Source organism: Mastigoproctus giganteus, chromosome 3 (genome assembly GCF_048544385.1).
Source record: "Mastigoproctus giganteus isolate SK-2022 chromosome 3, ASM4854438v1, whole genome shotgun sequence".
NCBI classification, from domain to species: domain Eukaryota; kingdom Metazoa; phylum Arthropoda; class Arachnida; order Uropygi; family Thelyphonidae; genus Mastigoproctus; species Mastigoproctus giganteus.
In genome coordinates this window covers 250031544-250059326 of record NC_143577.1, presented here as the reverse complement: position 1 = coordinate 250059326, position 27783 = coordinate 250031544, and the positions used below count along the sequence as shown (strand labels likewise).

The window sequence follows — 27783 nt, the reverse complement described above, 5'->3', positions numbered from 1 at the left end:
TACTCCTCTGCCATCTTCTCACTTAATGGTAAGTTGTTTTATTGTACTTTTAACCAGGGCTTTTTTTTTTTTCTTGCCAGAATGGTGTTCTGGAAGTTGAAAAGAAATTAAAATAAAATATCATGTTTAAAAAAACAAAAATATTTATTTTAAAATAAAAGTTATTTACTATTACTAATGCCGTTTGGTTTGCGTGTTGTGCACTGGTGGGAGACTGTGACTCATCTACTGAAGCGTTTGCCAATCACAACTTAATTAATAATTAAAATGTTTAATAAAACCATCACTTATTTCAGGGCCCTCATGAGGCCATAAACAAAAACAGTAAAAGAGGAAATCGCAAAAAAAAATTATAACATGCTTTTACTGAGGAAACCTTTATAAAAACGTTTTGAATAATAAGTAAATAACACCTATTAAATTAGTTTGGTTAAAATTTACGTTAAGGCGCTCTTACCCATTGATCATTGTGAAACTGACCGACAGATAAGCTTAGCTCCTCCTACTGCTTCACAGTGATTGCACAGTCTATTCCTTCTGCAATTTTGTTTCTTTAAACATAAGGGTAAGGGAGAGAAAACCTCAAATCAACTTATTGGGAAAGGATGTCCCCCTACTTTGGTGCTGTTTTAAAATCAGGAAACGATTCCTTTCCCCTTCCACTGGTTTTAAATCGGAAAACAAAATTAGATCCTTCAATCACTGTGAAGCAGGGGTGAAGCTACATGTGCTCATCATTTGCTGTCCACAGGTAAGAGCCTTAAAGTAAATTTTAACTGTTTTTTAATTAGTTTTGTCCAATTTACTATATTTTTTGTAATTTGAAATATCAAATTAGCACTTATGACGCCAATATTTAAAAGCATCGCTGGGGAATGAGAACGCGTACTGTTTATCATGTAAGTGAGATATTACTGAAATATCGAATAAAGGAAAAAGTGATTTATTAAACACACTGCAACAAAGAAGAAAGCGTGCAGGGCTAGAGGCAAAAACAAAAAGTGGCCAAAATGATAAAATTATTATTATTTTTTTTTTCTTGAAATTTAAAAAAAAAAAAAAAAAAAAAAAATCATTCAAAACTGTGTTTAAGACTTTGTAAAAACTCCCCAAATTCAAAAATTCGGCACCACGATTTTCTAAAAATTTACCCCGGTAGGACTCCCCTTTCCTAAGGTGGACTTCCTCAATGTTCCGGAAGTTTATATTTTACAAAAAAAGCCCTGCTTATATATTTAATGGCAACGTAAGAGAGAAGTACAAAGGAATCACCAAGAAAGAGAATGATGATATCCAGCTCAGGACCCTGGGTTTGCCAAGCCCATACTCACCAGATGGCGCCTCCGTAGCCAGGTGGGAAGGAGGAGCAGCAGTGTGTAGCACACGCTTCTTGATGTAGACCGGGGTTCGAGCCCGTCACCACCAAATACGGAGGATGCGGAAAGGTCAGGGAATGACCACCGCATATCCCGGAGCAATATGGCCTTAGTTGCTCCTAAAAACCAAATAACAAACAAACAACTCACCAGATGTCCTGGGCGGCGTGTGCGCACCTTCTCACCCCTCTCAGGGACTTCTATGTCATATCCCTCTACTGCAGACCAGGTGGGGACATCCAGCAAGCAACCAACTACATGTAAATGGTCTCCTCTCACCTCCCCCAAGCAAAATTCTAATGTGTGCTAATGTAAACTGCTGCTCTCCCCTGTGGCATAGTGCCACATTGGACCAACATGGCATCCAGAATGGGCAACTCCTGGTGGACTACCTGGCTAATTCAAATTTCACAGCTATTAATCAATCAAATAATCTTCCTACCTTGTCTAGCACACTATGGGAGGCTACCATTGATGTTACTCTGGCCACAAACTCGCTTACAGGCTACCTCCTGAACTGGGTGGTCAGGGAAGAGTGGACAATATCTGACCACAGGATGATCACATTTGAAATTATGTGCTCTCTCATGCGCATACCCGTACAGAGATTAATGTCACACAGAAAATATGCTATTGCTAGTGCTGACTGGAAATTTTTCAGGAAAATCCTCAGCAAAGCGGCACCACAGCTCCAACAACAGGACCTAGAAAACGTGGACCCAGACAAGCACCAACATGCCATCACCAACCTCATCACTGCTGCCTGTAATATGGCAATCAAAAAGAAAAATCCCAAACCGGGCACACTCCCATGGCAGTGCCCTGAACTTCAAGCACTAAGAAGAGAAGTACAACACAGAAGGAAAGATTTCCAACGAGCCCGTAGATCCTGGCCAGAGCCAGAGATTGAAACACTCAGTCAGACATATAAGCAGGCAGGAAACCATTATACTGCACTAATTAGGTGTAGGAAGCAGAAGTCCTGGGAGGACCTGGTTTCTGCTACTGACAATGAAGTTCCCTGGGGCATGGTTTATAGGGTGACCACAAAGAAACTCCCCAGAGGAGAGGTTATCCCCTCCACAATAGCGTCAAACGGTTCCATGAACACAACATGACGTAGTAGCATCAATAATATCTTAAATACCACGTTCAAGGCACTAGCTTCCCCAGCCACTCTGAAGCAGACTAACCTGTGCCAGGAAAATGAAAAGTATCGCACGCAAACAATAGATCCACCTTTCACACTGGAAGAACTCTTCCTAGCATCCAACAAACTCAAGGATAGGAGATCTGGAATTGACATGCTAGAACCAGAGACAGTAAAAAAAGTTGTGGAATATACCCCAGTCATAATCTTAAATCTCTTCAACCATTGCCTAAAAACAGGGTGCTTTCCATCCTCCTGGAAAGCTAGCATCCGACTAATACTAAAAAACCCGAGAAGCCTCAGGAACAACCAGACTCCTACCATCCCATAGCCCTGCTATCCATCCATGATCAGCAAACTGTTCGAGCATCTTCTCTACCTCAGAATCAATTTTGTTCTTACTATGTTTAATCAGAATCAGTCAGCACTACTCCAACATGAACCTATAGTCACCAAAACAGTTCGGATTCAAAAAAGGATGCTCAGCTGTGGATGCCCTGGAAGCTATCATCATTGCTGCAAGGAACACAGATAGAAAATACTTCCTGGTCATTTCTGTTGATTTTGCCGGGGCGTTTGACTCACTTTGGTGGCTAAGCATCCTCGTCAGACTCAGAGAAGTGAAATTACCATATAACCTATTTTGCTACATTTTATTTTATTTCGCAAAGGAAAGCAACAGTCAAACACCATACTGCCAGGTGACTAGACTAGTGCACAGAGTGTGTCAACAGGCTCTTTCCTGGAACCCCTTTTTTGGAACATTGTTTTAGACGAATTCCTGCACACCAATCTGTGAGATGTCTCCATCCAGGCATATGCTGATGATTTGATTCTTACCCTAGCAGCCGACTCCCATAGACAACTAGAAGACACAGCAAATGATGCACTTATGACCCTCCAACTTTGGGCTGAACAGCACCACCTGCAGATTTCACCAGACAAGATCAACTCGATTTTACTTAAGGGAACACTGCAAGTCACCAGACCTCCCCTAATTAAAATCCAACAAACGACCATAAAACTATCCACGGAGCTGAAATACCAGGGAGTAATTCTAGACAGAAACTTATCATTCATCCCACATCTGATTCATCTCCACCAAAAAATAAGAAAATATAGTGCCACGGTTAACAGAGTTTCTTGGCGAGAAACTGGGGCTTGAAACGGCAAACACTAACCCTTTACTAGAAAGCAGTATTTGTACCGATCATCACTTATGTGGCAGGAGCTTGGTTTCCCAAAGCGACAACTGCAGTAAATACAAGAAAATTAGAATCAATCCAGCACATCATCCTACTTTCCATCTAGAGCTTGCTGAACGGTCAGCACACATGCCTTGCAGGTGCTGGCTGGTGCACTACCCCTGGACCTAGAGGTAGTCAAGTGCGAATTACTACATTATCTCTCCAAGGGCAGATCCCTTACCTGCACTGACTTCACCACTGACCCTGCAAACAGTGTCAGAGTGGAAAAAGCAAGACTCACCCTTCACCTTCAAAAGGACATGGCAACTGAGATGGAACCAAACCACAAAGGGATCCATTGCCAAGAAATTCATCCCTGAAATTTCAAGAATCTACCCCAAGCAACCTACATGGTTTTCACCGGGACTCCACATCACCTTCCTTCTCGTGGGGCACAGCCCAGAGACCGGGGGGCATCTTCTCTACCACCATGACATTTATGTGGACCTTGGGTGCTCTCTTACGATGAGAATTCACTACATCCCCATGAATATGGAGCACCACCTGCTTGACTCAGCTGAAGAATACACAGCCTTCACTACCTTTGCAAAGGACCTATTCCAGAGGCAAAAAACCCTACCCAGAATATAAGAGATCTGGGAACTGGGATGTAATCTGCCATCGAAATCGACTGGCACCCACCACCCACTTGAAAACTGCCGTGACATTAACCTATCTCGAACGGAACCAGGAATGATGGCAAATCGGACCAGATACCCAAATTGGACTCTTTACCAAAAGTGACAATGTGCTCTCTACTGCCAATTCCTGATGGCGATCTATACCGGTCTCCCTTGCCTGGTACCTTTTTCTCCCTTTTCCCCGGGGGGGGGGGGGGACACAACCAAACTATTATTTTTAGGCCACCCGAATAATTAAATTCATCTGCTGTGCAATGCATCTTATGTCTGTTAATTGCGTGTGTTCTATGGTCGATTTGTCTGTATTGCTGGATGAAAAACCTCAGTTTCTGGGGGGTAAAACCTTGCTATCTACGCCTGAGACCGAGTAACTCAGTCACTGAGTGAAAAAAGCGCATTAAAGTTCCTTGCATCATCGACGGGATTCGAACCCGGGCCTTTTCCACCAGGTGTGGGTAGGGCGGTGGCGATACCACTGTGCTACCCATGCAGAGAGGGGGAAAGCAATCCTGTCTCCTTCCCTTCCCCCACCTACCCTTATCCTTCTCCTGGTGGGGCACGGGCCATATACGTTCAAAAGTTGTTAGTTGATTAATTTCGATTAAAGTTTGTTCAAGTCATTATCAAAACAGCAACTGACATAGAAAAATGTATTTGTTTATTTTATTTTTTTATGGAAACCCCAAACACCCGAGGTATTAGAATCTATAGTACTTAGAACCGTGCTTGGGTTGGAGGTTGAGAACATGAAATAAGATATTTGTTGACATTAGACTCGAACTTCTGTAGACTACAATTTTCAGGAAATACGTATGAAGGAAGGTTGTTCCAGAAAACGGTAGTTGAATGAATAAGTGAGGAAGATGAAAAGTTGGTTCTGTGAGTTTGAAGTTCGACAGTAAATGGAAGTTGGCTGGTGGCATGTGTTCGGACTGTTTTGAAAGAGAGAGCTTGAATTCTAGAAGCCAATTCAGAAGAACAGTGCCCATGGAAGTATCTGTAGAAAAGGCATGCAGCAGAAACAGTACGTCTATGAGACAGCGAGTGGAGAGACTCTGTTAGAGAGGAGTCATTAATTAACCTAACTGCCCTCTTCTGAATGGAATCTAGAAACCTGAGAGAGGTGTTGGGGGGGGGGACAATATTCCATGGTAAGGCGGATTTGCAATTTATATTAGCATTAGCATTAGCATTAGTAGAGGCATATGATGCAAGAAAGCAAGCTTATTCAGCATCAGCCAAAAAAAAAGAAAAAAAAAAAACAACCACTACTCCCATTTCACCCCTCAATTCGTTCGAAATACCTGTCCAGCTGAGCCTTAAATTTGTTTAGGCTATCAACTTCAACAACAAGCGATGGAAGTCTATTCCACAAACCAACTACCCGCTGGCTAAAGGCGAATTTCCGCACATCTATCCGACATCCGTCCTTCCTCAATTTGAATTTATGCCCTCTCAGGTGATTATTCTGAGCAAGAGGAAGAATTCCATCGGCATTGAGCATGCTCAAGCCATTCAAAGCCTTGTACACCTCTATCAGATCACCTCGGCGATGCCTAGTCTCCAGGCTCTGTAATTTGCAAAACTTAAGCCTTTCTTCGTAAGAGCAACCCTTTGTTCCATTCACTAATCTTGTTGCCCTTCTCTGTACTCGTTCCAGCAGCTCTACATCCTTCTTGAAATGAGGCCTCCAGACCTGTATACAGTACTCAAGGTGTGGCCTGACCAATGCCTTATACAAGGGAATAATCACATCCCTGTCCCTGCTAGAAAAATTCCTGTATATCATTGACAAGACACCATGAGCTACTCTTGCAGCTCGTCTGCACTGCTCAGAGAACTTCATATCTGCCTGCACAATTACCCCCAGGTCCTTTTCATTCTCTACCACTGTCAGCGTAGTACCACAGAGTTGATACGTTGATCTGGGGTTACTGTTTCCCATATGTAGTACTTTACATTTGTCAATGTTAAACTTCATTTGCCACCTCTCAGCCCATCTGCTCAACCTTTCCAGATCCTGTTGCAGCAGCATAGTATCAGTAGTGTCCTTAACAACCCTGCCAACCTTTGTATCGTCTGCAAACTTGGACATTAAGCCTGATACACCATCATCAATATCATTTATAAATACAGAAAACAACAATGGACCCAACACTGAACCCTGAGGAACTCCACTAATAACATTAGTCCACGTTGAGCAGTGTCCATTGATTACCACTCTCTGTCTTCTGCCACTCAACCATCCCTTTATCCATAGCAGCAATTTGCCTCGAATGCCACACTTCTCCAATTTGTGCAGCAGTCTTCCATGCGCAACAGTATCAAAAGCCTTTCTAAGATCCAAATATATAATATCAAAGTTATTCCCTGCATCCAGTTCTTTTGTGACTACATCATAGTATCCAATCAAATTGGTCAGACAAGACCTGCCCTTAACAAACCCATGCTGTGTCTGAGCTATAACTGAATTCTTGTCCAGATGATCCTGCAGTGCTTCTTTAACCAGTGCCTCCATTAATTTTCCTGGAACCGAAGTTAAACTAACAGGTCTATAATTACTTGTGTCAGCCTTTGATCCTCCTTTGTGAATTGGGGTCACATTTGCACATCTCCAGTCCATGGGTACCTCCCCTGAGTCCAAAGAAGCTCTCATAATTATGGCTAGGGGTTTGCTTACTTCCTTTGCTGCCTCCTTTAATATAACTGGATAGATCCCATCCACCCCGGGTGCCTTTTTTATGTTTATCCTCAACAATTTCTCCTCCACTTTCCTCTCAGTTATTAGAAAATCATCTAGCTCACTGCCAATGTTTACTTCACCTACGACATTCCCCTTCCTGAATAACTCCTCATGTGTGAATGTAGATGCAAAATACTCGTTTAGATTGTTAGCCACCTGAGCTGGATCCTCAACTGTTGAACCATCAACATCCAGTGGACCAATCTGATTCATCCCTTTCCTTCTTGAGTTTAAATAGGTAAAGAACTCTTTTCTGTTTTTCTTTGCATCCTTTGCCAAGGATTTCTCATAATCTGCCTTTGCCTGCCTAATCTCCTTTGTGACTTGGTTACAGACCAACTTATATCTATCATAGGCTTCCACGTCACCCATTAATTTGTATGTATCCCATGCATTTTTCTTCCCTGCCATATGTCTCATTAGTTCATCTGACAACCATTTAGGCCTGAACCTTGAACAATATTTCTTGGTTGGTATGTAAAGCCTGGTAGCTTCCAAGATTAGTTCCTTGAATGCTTCCCATTTTGAATTTGCTGTTGGTAACATCATCAGTTGGTCCCACTGTATAGAATTTAAATACTGTCTCAGACCAGCATAGTCTCCTTTACGAAAGCAAAAACCCTTCCCTTTACCTCTGATGGTAGTTACCTCCTTGAGTAAATCCCACTTCAGCACACTGTGATCACTGCCACCCAGTGGTTCATTTATCTGCAGATTCCTAATGCATGAAGAATCACTACTGATAATCAGATCAAGAGTATTACTCCCTCTAGTTGCCTCCCGAACATGCTGGTGTAGAAAACAATCATCCAATAAATCCACAAAAGCCTTGCTAGTGTGTGAGTGACCAACCCACAAATTCCAGTCAATATCTGGGAAATTAAAATCCCCCATTATAAGACTCTCAGATTTACTGGCCCACTCTATTTCCCTGTACAGTATCTTATTATACTCATCAGAGTCATTAGGCCTATAGCACACTCCTACTCTCAATTTTGATTTACCTATGCTTATGTCACACCAAACTGACTCAACACTGCACTGTCCAGCAATGTCAACTGGCTTCACTTCCTTGGATTTTATGTGTTTTTTAACTAATAGCATAACCCCTCCTCCCTTCCTATCCTGTCTATCCTTCCTGTAGACGTTGTACTCCCCAAATTCCAGTTCTGCATTCCTTATATCTGTGTGACACCACGTCTCTGATATCCCAACAATATCTGCCTTTGATGTTTTGAGTAATACCTCAAATTCATCAAATTTATTTACTAAACTCCTAGCATTAGTGTACACGCAAGTATACATGCACCTGTTTCTATTCTTAGCTACCCTAACACAACCCATGTGTTTACTTGTACCGCAATGACTTCCAGCAGTCTCTGAAATATCCTGCATCTTGTTTTTCAGGCTTCTGCTCATTCCAATAGAAGCAGTGCAAGAATCTCTTTCACCTCTGCCCGTGGCTACTGTTAATCCATTAGTCTTTGTCTCCCCCCAAGCTAGCAGTTTTCCGACCCACCTAACACTGCCTCGATAGCATCAGCAAATATTCTTGCACCCTTTCTATTTAAGTGTATCCCATCCCTGTAGAAGCAATCTCTCCTGTTAACAAGTACAGTCCAGGCTGAAAAAAATTCTACCCCTTCAGCCTTGCACAATCTTTCCAGGGCCGAATTGATCGACAAGGCTCTCATCATATACTCCCTCCTATCGTGTCTGGGCAGAATTGCAGACACTTTCAAATTCAACCCTACATCACGGCTTTTTTTCAACAGTGACCTGTACTTGTTAAGTAATTCCGCTGGTCTCCTACTCTTAATATCATTAGTGCCAACGTGTACAACTATATCACCTTTTGTGCCCTTAAAAGATGATATCTGCTCTACAACGTCATCAACCTTTGCCCCTGGCAGACATACCCTGGTCCTGTTCCACCTATCCTTTTTACAAAGCATGTTCCCCGTTTCCCTGACAATTGAGTCACCAACAACTACTAGTTCCTGTTGGACCAGCGCATTCTGCCTTGGGGGCTGCCTCTGTGTTGCAAGATGACCAAGTCCAAGCTCTGGTGTTGATGTGGGCAGCTGAGAGCTTGATGGGCCCCTCAATTTATTTCCTTCGAGGGCATCCACCCTGTCCTTCAAGGTCTCATATAGGCCCATAACAACGCCGAGTTGTCGCCTAATTTCCTTGCACTCCTTGCATCGTGCACACACAAAGACATCCCCCATGGCAGTATCATGTCCCGTACCCGATTGCTCCGCAAACATCAAGCAAACAGTGCATCTTAAAAGGCCGTGATTCAGGGGGCAACCGCCCCCCTCAGTTCTCCCCTGAGTCACAGCACTCCCATTAGCTTGAGCCTTTTGCTTTGCTGCTCTGGTCAGAGTCATGATTTCGATTTAAATGTCAATAAAATTACAATTTCAGAACAAAACTAAAACCTTAAACTTGTATCTTAACACAGTTATATCGCTATATTTATTTTTCAGTATCGAGTGTTATCTACGAGTTCCCTTTATATAACTTCCGTATCAAGTATGTATTAATTATTTGTTACGTTTGTACTCTAAGTCGTTATATATATATAGTTAAAAGTACAATATAGAGTGAACAGCTGTTTGGAAGAAAAGTAATGCCGAGAGCAAAAGAGAAAACCAAGTTTTTTAGATGCAGAGGAAGCAATATTTGTAATGTGCTTGTACCAAGAGAGATTAGAAGTCAGGGTAATCCCCAAAAGAGATATATCAACTTGCCTAGAAATCGGAGTGTCACCAAAGGTAAGCATAGGAGCAGAAGAATTTGTATTTAAAATATAAAGTTTTAAAATTAAATTAATTAAAATTTTAGTTAAAATGGATGAAAAGAGAAAGGGAAAGAGTGGAGCCCAAAAAAGAACAAGCAGAGACCAAAAAAAAAAAAGAACAAGCAGTCAATAAATTACCTACATTAGATCATTTCTTTACAAAACACAGTAATGAATTGTCAGAAGAAGGTAAAGAAAAGACCAGTATTGAATCGGAAAATGCGGAAAAGAATGCTGCTGGTGTAAATATATCTGCAGACCATTTAAATCAAGCAGGGTCATCAAACGAAAACAATTCAACAATAATAGATATGCCTTCGTCGGATATTAGTGTTGAACGCACTGCACCGTTTATTCCCTCGAGTGATCTTGGAGAATACGTGAACATCAACATTTCCGATGAAACAAAAAAGAAACATTATGAGTTTGTCACCTCAGAGACCTAAAGAACTGTTTCCAAGGGATCCTAAACAACAAAATAGAAGTTTTAGTGACACGTACTACTATTCAACTTCAACGTGTGGTCGTGCTACTCCGAACTACGAGATTGGAAAAAAATCTATCTTTTCGGATAAAAACGCAATGTTTCTCAACATCATATCAAGGCATGTGCTATACATGAAATGTGGCAAAGAACTCAACGATTGATAAAGATCTTGAGGAACAAAAAATACACGTCCTCATTTTGGAAAATGGTACTAGAACGGTTATTTCGGATAACGCTTATGTTGGCTAAAAATTCTTTAGCATTTCGCGGTCATTGGGAAGGATTTTCGGAAGATTACAACGGCAATTTTTTATCACAAGTCCGTTTACTTTCCTACTATGATGACGTTGAAACAAATTATTAATAAACCATCTGGTTCAGTAACTTATTTAAGTCCCACTATCCAAAATGAGTTAATAGAATGTTTAGGTACCAAATTAACAAAATAAGTGTAACACTCAAAATTAATTCAACACCATTCTATTCACTAATTTTGGATAATATTCAAGATCTCACTAAAAAAGATCAATAATTGTTATTGTACGACATATTCACATAATTCTCGACGAAAATAAAAAATCCAAAGATGTTGAAATTTGTGAAACGTTTTTAGGATTCTATGACATGAATGATCATTCAGCAGAAATGATGACGGATAATATAATGAAAATATTACACAAACTAAATATTCCCATTGAAAAATGTTATGATCAGGGATATGATGGGGCTAATGCCATGAGTGGGGTTTATAATGGTGGGTAGTCACGTATTAAAAGGATTCTATCAAATGCAGATTCATTGTGCAAGTCACATTTTAAATTTGGTTATAATGATAGCATAAATTGTAATAACCTTTCATCATTTTCCGACATTCTTCAAATTTTGTATAATTTTTTTTGGAAATAGTACAAAAAGATGGGATCTTATTTCTAAATTTACTGGGGAATCTGAAGTTACATTTAAAAAACTGAACCCTACTCGCTGGTCTGCAGTTCGTTTTGTGGATATTATAAAAGCTTTGATAGAAATGAATCTTAAATCAACTAAAAAAGCAGACCGAGACGAAGCGCATAGAATAATGAAGCAAATGATGACATTTGATTTTATTTTCATTTCTATATTTTTGAATAACGTGATGTGCGAAATTAATTATGCTTCAAAAGCTCTACAGAAGCATGTATACACTGTGCTGCCACTTTTTAGGTACACTCCTGCTGTGCACACAAATGGTTTGTCCCACAACGTTGCAAGCCACATGACCACCGTTGTGGATATAAATGCAGCAGAGTTAAGCGTACAAACCGTAGCAAGAATGGGGAAAAGGAGTGATCTAACGTACTTCGAACGTGGCATGGTAGTAGGTGCAAGACGTGCTGGACAAAGCATCTCTGAAACTGCAGTTAGTTCTGAACTTTTCACGCACCACAGTTTCAAGGGTGTATCGAGAATGGTGCAACGGACAGAAAACATCCTCTCAACGGCACTCCTTTGGAAGAAAATCGCTTGTTGATGAGAGAGAGGTCAGAGGAGGATGGCTAGAATTGCGCAAGCAAACAGACGGGCTAAAATGTCGCACATCACATCAGAGTACAACCGTGGTGCGCAGAACAAAATATCGCAACGGACCACTAGTCGCACTTTGTCGTGAATGTGCTACAACAGCCGACGCCCACATCGCATATCTTCGTTATCAACGAAGAACAAGAGAGCACGCCTCCTGTGGGCACAGCAATACCAGCACTGGACTAACGAGGATTGGAAAACAGTTGATTGGTCTGACCAGTCGAAGTTTCTGGTGCATGAATTATATGTTGATCTGTCATAATACTTCTATAGTATTGCATCTTAGAAATAGTTAGACCTGCAAAGGCTAACTCAGAAAAATCACTGTCCAAGAGAACAATGAAAGGAGATTGAGGATTAAATCAGATTGTTGTTGTTATTTGGTTTTTAGGAGCATTAGCAACTAAGGCCATATTGCTCCGGGAATATGCGGTGGTCATTCCCTGACCTTTCCGCATCCTCCGTATTTGGTGGTCACGGGCTCGAACTCCGGTCTAATCAAGAAGCGTGTGCTATGCACTGCCGCTCCTGCCCACCCGGCTACGGAGGCGCCAAAATCAGATTGGACTCATATTTAATGATGAGAGGAAGTCATTGATAACCCAGCCTCTGAAATGAAAAGGTATTTCACATCATGGCATTGAAGAAGGAATACAATGCACGATTGGAAGAGTTGGTTAATGACCAGCATCAAACAGAGCACCTTTAGGGCTAATTGGATTGGCTTAGTGAATGATAACTGGAAACTACGTTTGGTTGTTATAAAGTGCAATGTTTGACACTTGGAAAATAAAACCTCAAAATAAATTATACACTTGGAGGGGTTGGATTAAATGGGCAAAGGAGGAAGGGGGTTTTTGGTGATCTAGGTGAATATGAGATTCTTCTCCATGCAGTGCACTGGCAAGGACGTCCCTTCGTATCCTGCCAATGAGGTTATAATTACACTATTATAAGTAAATTGTGAGACCGCACCTGGTAAATTACATCCCAGTATGGAGCCAACAAGTAAAAAAAAAAAAAAAAAAAAAAAACCCCTAGTTTAAAGAAACAGTCCAAAGACGAGGAACATGTCTGGCAGGCGCCCAACAGATAAGATTTTGACTTCGAATATATGAGATATACAACCATGCCTTATTTATATTGCGGTAAATTTATTTATTTTATAATCAAATGTTAAAAGAAATTAATTTTTGCCTATACCTAGGTACACTTTGGATATCTGTCTAGGTACGGCACTGCACCATATATATTATGACTGTAAATTGCGTGTGTTCTATGGTCGATTTGCCTGTTTGCCGGACGAAAAACCAAAGTTTTCAGGGGGGGGAAAAAACCGTTCTATCCTCACCTGAGCCCAACTAACTCAGCCACATTGTGAAAAAGGCCCATAAAAATTCTTTCTTCTTCTGAAACGGGAGTACCATTTGTATTATCTCCGGAAATTTCGTGTGTTCGCAGGTCGGTTCGCCTGTTTTGCTGAACGAAAAATTCGGGGGAGAGGGGAACTTGCCATCCTCGCCTGAGACCGAATAACTCAGGCATGGAATGAAAAAAAGACACAAAGGTTTCTCGCGTCACTGACAGGATTCAAACCCAAGCCTTTCTGGGGAATACGTTTCGCGTACTTTGTTGCATATTCCCCAAATCTCCATGATAAGGTAATAATTGCCTTATTTTCAATAAAATACGTTAATTAAGTTCTGTTTTTCGTTTGTAATTGAATTTTAGTTTTTAATTTAATTTTAATACCAGTAATTACATTCGAGTTGCATTTATTGAAATTGCAGCATTCTGTGCAAAAATCTTAAATAAAATTTAAAAAAAGAACAGAAATTATATTCCTTAAATATTACTTGAAAAATGCAAATCTTAATCTTGTCTGTTAAGAAATTGAGATTTTTCTTTAAACTGCAGAAATAATGGGACACATTTTATGAATCAAGAGATCACTGCAACAATATGTTTAAAAATAATGAATGTATTCCTTTATTTTGTAAACAAAATAATTTGACCAACTAACCTCATCCATGTCCCCAAATATCAATACATATTCACCAGCATTTAGACAAAGCTCCGCCTCCGGATTTTCATTGGGTGACTGCTTTAGTGGATCATAACTGTAACGGGCAATGAACACTTTGAAGCGCCCTCTTCCGGGTAGGTCAATGCAATCGATCATCTCTTCACAAAGAAGGTCCTCCACTTTGGTTGAGTGCTGATCCCTTATGTGGTGTGTAACGATCGCTGTGGGAAGGGTGTAAGCAGTAGCGTTCGTAGGTAGAGCGGGTAACATGGCACTATAGTGGGCACTTCTGGTATCTCCGGTTGCTATAGGAACGGCTGGAACTGAAGACGGTACAGTAACCAATGTCCCCCCTACCTGAGGAACAGTCTTGTTCAGAAGAGAACCAGAGAAAGTGGTTAATGGGGTGCTACTCCGACTACTTGGAGGAGAGGCTGAGTACGTTATCCTGCCACCAGGTCCTATCTGGAACAGTTGGGGTAAGGAAGTCGTGAACGTGGAAGACATCCCTGAAACAGATAGTAAAATTGTTAACCTTCAATAGCTGACTAGCTGCAAACAGCTCGGTGTTAAATCGCGACTGGTAACGAGGCCAAGTACTGGTTATTGGTCACATGATGTGTTGTACGACTATTAGTAATGTTTATAGCAACAGTGGAAGATGCTCATTTAATAAAAGTGACTAGGCACAAGATTCCTGGGAAGAGCAATTGAAAATACACAGGGATTTATTTGGAAAATGTAAAGTTTAAAATCGGCTGTTTATATTTGAACTGTTTAATGGACGGATCGAGTTGGGTTATGTACTGTCCAATTAACATTAATTAATTTCCTTAATTGTTAAAATTTACCAAAAAACGAAATTTTCTAATAGTAATATTCAGTTTCATTTATTGGCAGAGGATTGCTATTAGATTGATATATACTTGTGCACATTTTTTGTTCTAATATTACATAATATAGTTCTAGCAGCATCGTTCTGGAGGCTTAAATAGAAATACAAAATTGTGTTTCTCAATAAGATTCTAATAGTTCCTATAGGTTAGCTTTACAAAATGAATGTTCACAGAAGAGTCCCTTAAAACATATTACTAAGGGTGTTCGGAAAGTACTGAGAACCAAAGCTTATCCCCCCCCCCCCACCTACTGTGGTGAATGTACAAGAGTGTTTTCTCGCGCCAAGCTCAGTTCAATTCAGAGGATGTCGACTGCACACGTGAAAAGGCATCAAGAGGAGAGGCTCCCAAGGCCCAAATGGAGAAGAGTTCATTAGATCGGGGTCTTGGAAAAGCCGCTGGTTTTTCCCCTGATTAAAGTCCATGGTCAGCCGTTCCACCATTTTCTCTCTATTAGCTCGCACAAAGCAGGCCAATCTATGTTCACCACTACATCGATGAGGCGTGGGCGCCCGCCACCATTGATCTGGCGACTGATACTCTGTTCCCTATCCGTGCACTCCAGGAACACCTTAAGTAGAGCACAGTAGGTTCTGGGGGATGGAATAGTCTCATCGGCCGTCTTTTCCCTTAAATTCCTTTCTTCTATAACTATGAACAGGAAGAACCATGCCTCAGTGTCTCTCTGGACGACGTCCGGTGCTGGGGATCGACTCGCTTGTCCCCCTTTGCTCTCGACGCCCTGTACACGTGTTTGCAATATTTGCCATGAATCAGGGGTGAAACCGAGATTCACTTTATGTCACCGCGTCAAAGGGCGTTTTATCATGTTTTTCCACTCGTGCTACATCATCGATGATCAATTTGTCTTGCGATCTGTAGTGAGCAGCCATACAACTCTTTCACTGTAGATCAGAACTTCGTGTATGAATTTGGTGAGCAATGCCAGTTGTAATCTTCAACATTTTCAATCTGATTAGCGGATAATTATTGAAGACTTATGACTATGACATTGAACGACCCTTATATAATAATGCAGCCTATATCATGACTTTCAGTGCCTGTTTCTCCCAAGCGAATTTAATTGTGGCTCGTTACTCTTGAGGACTAATTTCCCGAAGTGCTCTACTTAAGGTGTTCCTGGAGTGCACGGATAGGGAACAGAGTATCAGTCGCCAGATCAATGGTGGCGGGCGCCCAAGCCTCATCGATGTAGTGGTGAACATAGATTGGCCTGCTTTGTGCGAGCTAATAGAGAGAAAATGGTGGAACGGCTGACCATGGACTTTAATCAGGGGAAAAACCAGCGGCTTTTCCAAGACCCCGATCTAATGAACTCTTCTCCATTTGGGCCTTGGGAGTAGGTGCCCGGTCAAGGAACCCATGTTTACGGCCAGCCATTGCAAAGACGCCTAAAGTTTGCATCTGAACGGCGAATAGAAGAAAAACGTAATTCACCAGAGAAGGCAACTTTTTTCTGATGAATCACGTTTTTCTGCTATGCCATGTGTGGAAGGGAGGGTACGGCGACAAACTGTGGAGAGGAATTACTCCGATGTCCTGGTCTGGATCGCAGAATACGAAAGTGACTTCCAGAGGCTACCTTGGTGGTCGAATTTGCCGGATATGAATCCCATAAAACAATTCTGGTATTAGGTGGATCGGCAGATCCAACGTCTGAATCCTCCATATTGGACTACCGCAGATCTACGGGATACAACATACTTCCTGCAACGTTCTGGGACCTTACAGAGTCCATGTCTTGCCATGTGGCGGCGGTACTGAAGGAACGAGGACATAACCCCTATTAGGTAAGTGGTCGTAATGTTTTGATTGGACAGTGTATGTACAGAACTGATTCACATTCAATATATACCGTTGGGATAATTTTGGACTTGTATTGATACTTGAGTCGAACCTAATGACACTTTAGTATACAAGTATAGTATACATTTTAGTACTGTTTAGTTTTCAGCAGTGATTTTAAACAGATACTTTCTCATGGTGCTTGAAGACGTCGGAGACGTTTTGGATTCTTTGGAGAATTAGAATTTGGGACTCCACGTATCAACATGGAATTATTAAATATGTTTAACTACAATATTATTATTATTTTTCTGTTTATACTCCGGGACGACCAAATGGTCAGAGGAGTTCACAAGATAGACAGAATACAAGAAACAGCACCGTATTCAGCAGTCACGGGCTTGAACCCCGGTCACTCAAGGCACGTGTACTTATGCACCCGCGCGCCTGACCGTAACAGAAGCGTAAGTTTCTGCGTGTAGAAGTTTGGTATGGGAAAGGTTATAGATCATCAGTGTCATTACTTTCCGAACGTCCCTTGTACACTAATGTAAAGAATAACTTACTGAGAGACAAAATACTAGCATTTTAAAGACAAGTCATTAAAAAAGTACCACTACTATATCAGTGGCACATCTTAAAATACAGCTTGCACCAAAGTTTTAATGTGGGACTCTGTTCACGTGAATAACATCGCTAAAGGATTATTTAAAACGAGAACTACATTATCTTAATAAAAGTCGTGAGACACTTGTCCCACGATTTTGGTAGGGTGGTTATAGGGTACTTATCCCAAGTCTCCCATAACTTTTGTAATGATAGTATATGCCTGCTTATTGACTGTGCATTACTAGCAACTGACAGCAATGACGTCGCAACATGTGAAAAAACAAACTGCCTTTAGAGAGACATCCTTAAAATAAATTAAAAAAAAAAAGAGTTTAGCAATGTTACTGCGTTGGGTAGAGTTATCCACATTAAAAATTTTGGGCGCAAGCATTTGTAAGATGCGTTTATTCTTTCAAAGTGAGAAAGAAGTTTTTATCAATATTATTAAGATTAAAGAATGAAGTTGTGACTTTTACGCTTGAGTAGTTTGATCATGATACTAAAATAAAAAAAAGAAATGGTTATCTCTTCCAAAGAGTATAGTATTTCTTTTGGAATTTACTGAATTTCTGAGGGTACAAAAATGGTATTTTATCATTAGTCTAATAAAATAGCTTTCAAAGAAGTATTATTTGCATATATTCAAATGGAAAATTTGTCTTGGAGTTCATAATCAAAAAATTAGTCTTGCGCAGCATCAATATCAGAATATTCATAATAAGAATAAAATCATTTCATTAAAAATTCACAGCTAGCATATTTATATAGTATATACCTTGTTAATGCAGACATTGGCAAAAAAATAATAATAATAATAATAAAATTTCATACATTGAAATAGATAAAAATGTTAACTTGAAAACAAAAGTCCACAGATTTTCCTAACTGCGCTTCCGATCCACTCCCCCCACCTCTTCCCAAGGGCTAGTGCAATGTTTAATGATGAGAAAGCAGCCAAGCCTATTGAAATCCATTCGGATATTAACCGTCCAGAGATGATAAAATTTACTAACTAACCAATTAGCCGGCACTTAGTGCGGTGCAGAAGGTGGAACACTTGGATGCCGAGCTGAAAATCCAAATAAAGGGAGCTCCCTCAGTCCCATCGAGGATATCAGGATATCCACAATATAAATTCGTGCTCCCTGGTCCCTCTGAGCTCTAGGACTGACCCTGCAACCAATCATGTTCTCCAAGAAATTATCCAGAGTTAGAACTGGTAGAGCCTAAATATTCAATTTTTTTTTGATATTCCAGCTCTCGCTCTCACACTATTCTGCCTTTCATTACTCTTATTAGTATTTGTATTATAACAGCTAAATGAGCAAGGAAACAGACTATTTTTTCATCCGAAACAAAAAAAAAAAAAAAAAAACCCTCTCAATCACTCGTACTTCCCTGTCCCAAAATGTGGCTATCCAATTCCGCTTTGAAATTTAGCAAAAACGTGGCCGGCAATTTATTCCAGTGATCTACAATACGCTGATCGAAGGTAAACTTCGTGAGATCCAGCCTTCCGTTACTTCCAAAAAATTTATATTTGTAACCCCTAGCTTTTGTTTCGCTTACAGTGAACACATACCTCCTTCGTTCATTTTACTGATCCCCTTCAGAGCCTACTATACTCAATGAAGTCTTCCCCCGCCAAGATGTCTAGTTACCAAGCTGTTCTTCATATGGAAATCAATTAGTATCCCTTACCAGTCGGTTGTTCATCTTTGAACCCTTTCTAGATGCTGTGTGTTTTTTCCAAGTGTGGCCTCCAGACTTTAGAATAATATCCACTCTACTTTCATGGCTAATATTGTGGTGAAGGTATTGAACTCAAAATTATGCACAGTTCATAGCTTCAACTGTGAAAACTCGTTCACATTGGGGTTAGTCACTGCAGTAAATGCACACTGATTTACCTTAATTTAAGACGACAGGGCAGTTTTTGACCAAAGACGTTTAACTTTGAAATGTGGATAGATAAAAGATATGTTGATAATGTATTCTCTGCAACACAATATGGAAACTGAATTACCTCCTTGGTAATTACATGAATCGAAAACATTAAAATACAAAATTTAACTAGAAATTAGAATTGATGGTACCGTTACCATTTTAGTAATTATATGAAACAAAAACATTAAAATACAAAATTTAAGCCAGAAATTAGAATCGTTGGTACGTTACCATTTTAGATATCGACCTGATGAGAAATCGAGCGATATTACCACAAACATTTACAGAAAAATAACTAATTCTATAAGATACCGTAATTACAAATGGAATCATATAACTAAGAAAGGAAATGTAAAACCTTTAGTACACTGAATATATATATATATATATATATATATATATACACACACAAACGATTTGTTCTTATCTGAAAAAAAAAAAAAAAAAAAAAATGGATATTTTGGGTTACAGTATCCATTATTGTAACCAAAACAGCTAAAAACTGATATCCAAAAATACTCGTACTTCATAAGATTAGCGATGAAATTAGAAATAAAAACTTAAAAGAGGTTGAGTTAGCAATATCAGAATTCCTTATTAAAAAGGCATAGGCCAATAGTAAGAAAATTAGAAATAATAATATTTATATAATATTAAAACTAACAAATAGGACAAGAAACCAATTCAGACAGGAACCAAGGAATTCAATTGAACTGTAATATATAGCAGGTGACTTACCATCCACTGGCCTGTATACCTTTAGGGAATACACTTTGCCTCTTACATAACCCACCGATAAAAATCGAGGTGGGCTAAGGCTGCCGTAACCTAGTGGTCAGGTGCAAAATACACGTACCTTGAGTGACCGGGGTTCAAGCCTGTGACTGCTGAATACGGTGCTGTTTCTTGCATGCTGTCTATCCTGTGAACTCCTCTGACCGTTTTGGTCGTCCCGGAGTATAAACAGAAAATTTATTTTTTAACTGATCTCGGTGGCCAAAGAATGTGTCCATATCTGCCCATCCAGCTGTCTGGCATCAAGGAAGGTACAGACAACACGAGATCAGTGAGAAGGAACTCCATCCTGCTGGAATATGAACCGTACACATATTTCGATATAACTGGATAACTAGATAAGCACAATAATTATATACCCAACGGCAAATCGCAATGTTTTTTCATCATCTAATATAGTAAATTTGATTCACGTCAATCCGCTATACTTCTTTTTGCATATATGTATTTTAACGTTATGGGGAAATTCAATTATAAATTCAAAGTTAATATCATAGTCAAGAATAAAAACAAAAATGCTTTGGTCAAGTTTATCGAATACTTAACATCAATATGCATTTAGTAACTGTTAGAACTCGAAAAATTGCAATTGCATATTATGTATAAAGCAGGCTGAATAACAACTGTGACTAAAATAAATATGTACTTCTGATCTTTTATTAGGAAAATCAAAGGAACATGTGCAGAAGGATCGATGGGCGTTTGTAACATTTGTTGGATTCTTGGAGTGCAAAAAAAAGCCAAACGTGCTGGTAAGGTTCAGTGATTTGTGCACGTGCAAAAAGAGGGAATCTTTCTCTCTCTGAATCACACGATTGTAATTTTAAATCACCAAATCACCCTTTGTCAAACAACATAAATGTTTTTGTTATTTTTCGGGAAATGTCTGTTACCAGAATGTGAATTGAAGTAGAAGCGAAACCTCTGTCCACACCCTGGTATGTAGGTGATAGCTACAGTGAGAAATTTATATTTCTAAATCTAATTTTAATTAATTCAACAACACGATATAACACTGAAATACGCCTACACATTTTTTTCAAAATCACAAAATTAGAGACTTGGTGTTTACAATTATTTTTCCATCATGTCTGCATTAACAAGATTTTACTGGATTTTAATTACTTATGTAATAATCAATAATTATTTATTACTAGTTTCCATTATTTAATTTTCCTATTCCCATACAAATTATATTAAGCTGCAGACTATTTCAATAAAGCGTAAAATACGAAAATAACTAAAGTTTAATTAATCGTGCAATTTTTAGTTTCGTATCACTTGAAATTTAAATCTGCCTTAAAATTTTGTTGAATATTATAACTAAATATTAACGTAATGGTTAAAGTGGTAAAATTCACCCATGAGAAAATAAATTTTTTTATATATATACTAGAAAAATATCTATCTACATGAATGCAATGGAGACTATTAAGTCGAATTTAATTTGAGGCCAACATGAGTTTTTATGATCCATGTAAGTTTGCAAAGATTATTTCATTCATTCATTCTATTTACTCAATACTTCGACATACCTATGGTAGCCCGTTTCCGATCAAGCTCTGCTAGTATCCTATTGTCTTGTTCTAATTTGGCCATCAGGAGTTCGAGTTCATGCATTGTTACAGAAGGCTCTGGAAGAAAAGTTAGGGAACTGAGTCGAAATTTTCCTGTATTCTCTGTTATCTTAAGTTTATTTTTAGGTTCCGATTTAACTTGAATTCTATTCTTTGTAAAAACGACAGATTCATTTTTAAACGATGTATTTATTTGCATAAGAGTATCAGGAAAATATTTGCATATCTACACATTGCGCTACCAGAAAAATTAAACGGTCCTATTTCAATTGAGTGCTATGTGTAGCTGTCGTAACAATGAAGCTAACACTCCATTTTCCAAATGGAGTAAAAACCAACTCCAATTTTGGTGGCAATGATAGTGAAGAATGACCACATGGTTCAAAAGTCTTCATATGTCAATTTAATCAAGGTAATTTCAATTTTTCTCTTCTGTCAGAGATAATATCTTATACGTTTGTATGTTTATGCTTACTTCATCAGAGATTCTAAACCAGCTAAGGAATACATAAAATATTCTTAAACCAAAAAAGTGAAGCGTGTGTGGTTGCATATATTTAAAAATTTAAATATTATTATGCATTATCACCAATAACTGCCTTTGATTCGCTGTATGCATAGTAGGCTAGAAGAATTTGAATCCGGATCCTATAACATAAAATCCATCTTGGCCCTCGGATTTTAGAAGTGACTTCTATACCTGGTCAAGGTTGGTCTACAATGTGTCTGGATGGATCAATTTTAGTTTACTCCATCATTTGTTTGTCCTGCAGTGCGTTTTCTTTCGAAACAACTTTCCAAAAGTCTTTTATGACTTACATTTCGTTAACACGACTTTTAATTACATTGAATTGAAAAGTAGTGTTCTTCCTTCTCTAATCACGAATATGATTAGACTGATAATAACTGCCTTCTGATAAAAGATCCATGTAAGACTCTGACTTTTTACCCTTAATAGATCAGTTATCTTCTTGGTCTGACCTGTTTCAATGTGGGTCAGAAAATTCCTTTATCATTTGATATCACCATCCTACTCGTTTATAATAGATTTAACTTCATAGCTTCCATCATAAAGAGGAAATTTCGAATGCAGATATTAAGTAACTTCCAAAATAACATCTTCTCGCATTTTTTTTCTTTTATTTTGTAACTAAAACTTAGAAATTGAGTAAATAAGCCTCATGTAATCTCAGCAAGTGATCTTCCTATTCAGGCCACGGCGCGATTCAGACTGACAAATTTTTCTAAATGCACGTCGATACAAAAACGTTTATCCACATTAACTCATTTTGGGTCACTAGTGTCTAATATCTTAAAGATAAAGACTTCTCAAATAAAAGCTTCCAAGCTGTGACACATGTTGTGTTGTTGTTGTTGTTGGTATGTTGTTTAATGGAAAAAGGACTGCTAAGGCCATATTGTGCTTAATGTTGTGTTGTCTAGTATTCCTATTTGTAAATTCCTTTCCACCGTAACACTGACGTTAATGATTGCCGCTTCACAGGCCTTCAAATGTTTTAAATTTTATTCTTTCCTTATTTTAAACTGTAGGAAGTAGATTGAATAATCATTTTTTTTCTTTCGAACATTTTCAATGTGAAGTAGTCTTTGTTAAAGTTCTAGAGTGTTCTTTCTTATTTCTATGAGTTTTCCTTTCACAAGTCTGGAAGGACAAGTTTTTATTACTAGTTTCCATTATCAGGATGTTTCCATGTCCCAATTTCATGAAGATATTGTCATACTAACACACTATTCCCATGTGCCAAAATCATTAAATGATGTTATCAAAATCAAATTATTTTTCAACATTTTGTTTTAAATTTAGACACTCACTGGTATCACACCTAAAGCTCTAATAAACAGTTTAAATAAATAAAAGCTATGAGAATTTAAATAAACCGGATCCTACACCGTACTGAAATCTATCTTGGCTGCTAGATTTTGGAAGTGACTCTTAGACCTGATCCACACTGGTCCATAATGTGTCTGGTTCAATTTTAGTTTATTCCATCATCTCCTGTTTTGTCTTGCAGCATGTTTTCTATATCTCATCCGTAAAAAGAAGTTTACAAGACTTTAGAGACTCTCTTTATGAGACTTTTCTTATTTCAACTTTGATTGATGGATTATTGTGCAATAACCAGTACTTTAATTAGATGAACGAGTCCGTTATGTGGTTATTCATCTTACGGATACGAAATGCAATAAGAGACACTAATCTACCACGTGTAAAGATTAAGCTGTTTTATTAAAAATGTTAGAGTTAATCGAACAAGCGTCAATGGAAACACTTAAAACAGTTTGGCGACATTTCGAAAAGTCACTTTTTCACGTCGTCGAGCCTGTTAGAATGACTGGTGGATTGATGTTGAATGAAAATTACTTCGATTAACTTTTTAATAAGCTACTTCAATTAACTCTAACATTTTCAATAAAACAGCTTAATCTTTACACGTGGTTGTTGTGTGGTTTTAGGCGCATCAACAACTTGGACCATATATAATATGTCTATAAATTGCGTGTGTTCTGTGGTCAATAACTCCCTTACCGGCAGAAAAACTAGACTGAGACGATATGATAAAGGTCCATAAAAACTCCTAGCATCATTGCCGGGATTCGAACTCAGGTATTTTTCAGCCGGTGTGGGGAGGTAGGTACTTCTACAAACTGTGCCACCCCCTTTACACGTAATGGATTAGTGTCGTGTATTATATTTCTTATGCATAACCAACAGTTTGTTTCTGGTTTTAAGCAGCATTTTGCTAATTATATTTTTGTTGGCTCCTTCAATAAGATAATTTTATTTCAGCCATTCTCATTTTCACACTTGTGCAAAAAATAACTTAATATGCATGATTAATGTCAAAGGAAAAATCTGCATTTTTATTTTGGACCATGAAACAGAAATACTTTTCAGAATCTTGCCTGTAAACAGGTTAACACATTCATAAATAGCAATTTATTCAACTTTTATTAAAAAATTATACCTTGATTCAGTGCATTTTCTCTAATATGGTAGCTACCTTCTTCATTTCTTAAAAAATAAATTTGTTTACATCACAGTAAGATTATTTACCATATTACTGTACGGTAAATAACATGAATAAACAGTTCAGATAATAATTTGATTTATTACTCATGATTACCAACGACATTATATATTTTTAAAAAAAAAGCCAGTTATACAACATCGTCTATCAAAAGCAGTCGTGCAAATACATGCAAGAGAAAAGTCTCAGGCAATAAACTGCAAACGTCAATAGCAGAAAACATTCCAGGAGGATGAAATCGGAAAAGATAAAAAGCAAGGTTGGCATCATTCCAGCACATGCATAATGCAAAAATCTAGGAATATTTAAAAACAAAAATATTTATCCCAAAGAGATCTTACAAAATTCGATATAAAGAGTAAGAAGAAGAAGAAGAAGTACAAAACTATTTTATTTTTTAAATATTGATTAATAAAGACGTTTTAATGAAAACAGTGGATAAAACTGTCAATTTATTTATACATTTGTCTAAATTTTTAAAATCTAGCTCAACAACTACTTTGCAAAGGTGGCGCTACATGTCAGCATGATGTTGAAGCACAATAAATTTAAGTTTTTCGCTACTGGTAACTATTACCTTTGCGATTGTAACTCTGAATATATTTCTGTATTTGTGTTTAGTTTATCATAGAGATGAAACTTATAGTTATAATAGTATCATGACCGGTAATTTTTCTTCAAATATATTTAGTAAAGTTATAATTCCGTTATCTTCCATATCACAATAAACGTTTCGTTAATTTTAAACCTTTGGTAAGATGATATTTTGAAGTTCGTTAAATGAATGCTGAAAATGGTGGTGGGGGTTGGGGAGGAGCTTAAATGACTTAAAGGGTTAGAATGATTTGAAACAATTAAAAAAAGTTTGAATGAAAACGGGCATAATGATAGTTTAAAAATTATACAGTGATCCAAGCAGAGGGAAAAGGAATAATCCCAACCAGAAATTTGAGGTAAAAAATATGGTTTATTTCAAAAATAAATATATATTTTTTATTTTACCCCAAATATATTTTTGGGGATAGAAAAATATATTGTTTATGCTTTGATCATAAAATGTTCCTAAAATTCGTACAAGATATTTTGAAAATATCCTGTACGAATATCCTGATCGTGTTGCATATTTGAATGAAGAGAGCACTAAAGTTTTGATTAAATATCTTTAGAGTAGTGTTTACTTGAGCATATGCACTGTCCAATCAAAACATTATGGCCACCTACCTAATAATGGGTATGTTCTCCTCCTCTCACCGCCGCACACAGCAAGGCATGAACTCTATAAGGCCTCTGAACATCACAGGAGGCATGTACCATGTTGCCAGGATTGCGTCCAGTAGATCTTTGACGGTTCGTGGTGGAAGATCCAAACGCCGGATCTGGCGATCAACGTAATCCCAAAGATATTCTATAAATGGATATCCGGCGAATTGGGTGGCCAAGGTAACACCTGGAAGTTTCTTTCGTGTTCGGCGAGCGACTCTCGAACTTCGGAAATAATGGCAGGACGCATTATCCTGATGGAGCACCTGTGCCATCTGAGAAGAGAGTCGAAGTAGGTATGAGGGCTCCAAGACATTCCAGGGAAGGCATTCCCAAATCACTACCCCACCTGCCTGTTTCTGTTAGATCAGGACATCGAAGTAACTCCTCTCCGCAATCGAAATACCCTCCATCTACCGTCACAACACAACAGGAAACGTGATTTGTCGGAAAAGGCACCTATTTTCCAGTCCTCAAAGTCCAATGACGCTGTTTCGATCCAAACTTTAGGCGTCGTCGGCGATGACTGGCCGTTAGCATGAGTACCTGAACCGGGAGCCTACTCCGTTGACACATACGGAGAAGGGTTCGTTGGATCGTGGTCTTGGAAATATCGCTGTTCATTCCCTGATTAAAGTCCATGGTCACCCTTTCCACCGTTTTCGGTCTATCGTCTCGCATAAGGCAGGCCAGCCTACGTTCACCATGACCTTCGATGAAGCGTTAGAGGCAGTCATTAGCCCGGCGACTGCTGCTCTGTCCACTCCTGGAACACCTTAACTAGAGCTTCGGAAAAATTAGTACACAAGATTCGTAGTTTCAGTAATACTGACATCCTTCAACCGGTACCCAACAATCGTCCCTTTTTCGAAGTCCGTCAGATTACATCCCTTGCCCATGTCGATTAAGTACGCATGCCGAGAGCCTGCAGTACCACATTTACCGATTCATACGGCGATGTGCCCTAGACAGGAAGGAACCGCAACTGTTAAAATACGGCGGTGGTCATAATATTTTGACTGGACAGTGTATTCTCAACAGCAGTAAAGTCTGATTACATTATATAAAAGCTTTGATATGTCAGTTCGGTATCAGATTATAATGGAATTAAACAAAGCTTAGTCAGGTAGTTGTAAATGCTGAATAATAAGGCCGATACATGCAACAAGGCACCACTATGCAGGTATTAAAAGTAAGAAAGGGCATTCTATTATGTAGGCATGGCTTTAGGCAGAGTCACATGCCAGACTGATCGGTACTTACTCATCGGGGATCTGAACCTTGATAGTTGCCAGTACACTTGTTTCGCTCTCTGGGGTTCTAGCAGTAATTGGTCAATGGCGGGGGAGGAAAAAGATGACTCTGTCCACAAGAGCAGTACGTGCAATAAGACAGATATACTCGTCAAAATATCTCAAAAGAAAATGCTTATACGAATAAGTACAGAAAACTTAAAGAGAAATTGAATTCTTTTTTTCTATAGAAGAAACTGGTGGTTTCATTCAATCAGAAGTACATTATGGCATAAAAGTTATAACAGTGAAAACACTAAGCTAGATTATCAATATTTAATTAATGATTTAGTCGTATAATATCTGATTTACATATTTAAAGATGAATAAAAACTTGCAACACGAATTTTTTCTAGTAAAATTCCAAGAACTGGGGATACAGGTAGGCCTCGCTTAACGTGGTAGACGTTGTCCTATAAACGACGTTGACCGAAACCAATTTTTCATTTATACAGTTATTATAAGTTGGAGTTGTGTTCTTTAGACAATGACGCAAATATATTTTGTGGACA

General features: G+C 38.6%; 1 protein-coding gene across 1 annotated transcript in view; it reads right to left on the bottom strand.

Annotated features, from left to right (window-relative positions):
- LOC150089021 (RIMS-binding protein 2-like) overlaps positions 1-27783 on the bottom strand; it is a 349628-nt gene that overhangs the window by 132084 nt on the left and 189761 nt on the right. Inside the window, exons 15-17 of the mRNA XM_090370382.1 lie at positions 27243-27341; positions 21628-21726; positions 14037-14548 (exon numbers count right to left, since the gene is read on the bottom strand). Coding sequence (XP_090226508.1) covers positions 14037-14548; positions 21628-21726; positions 27243-27341 — 710 coding nt within the window. The remainder of the gene's footprint in view (positions 1-14036; positions 14549-21627; positions 21727-27242; positions 27342-27783) is intronic.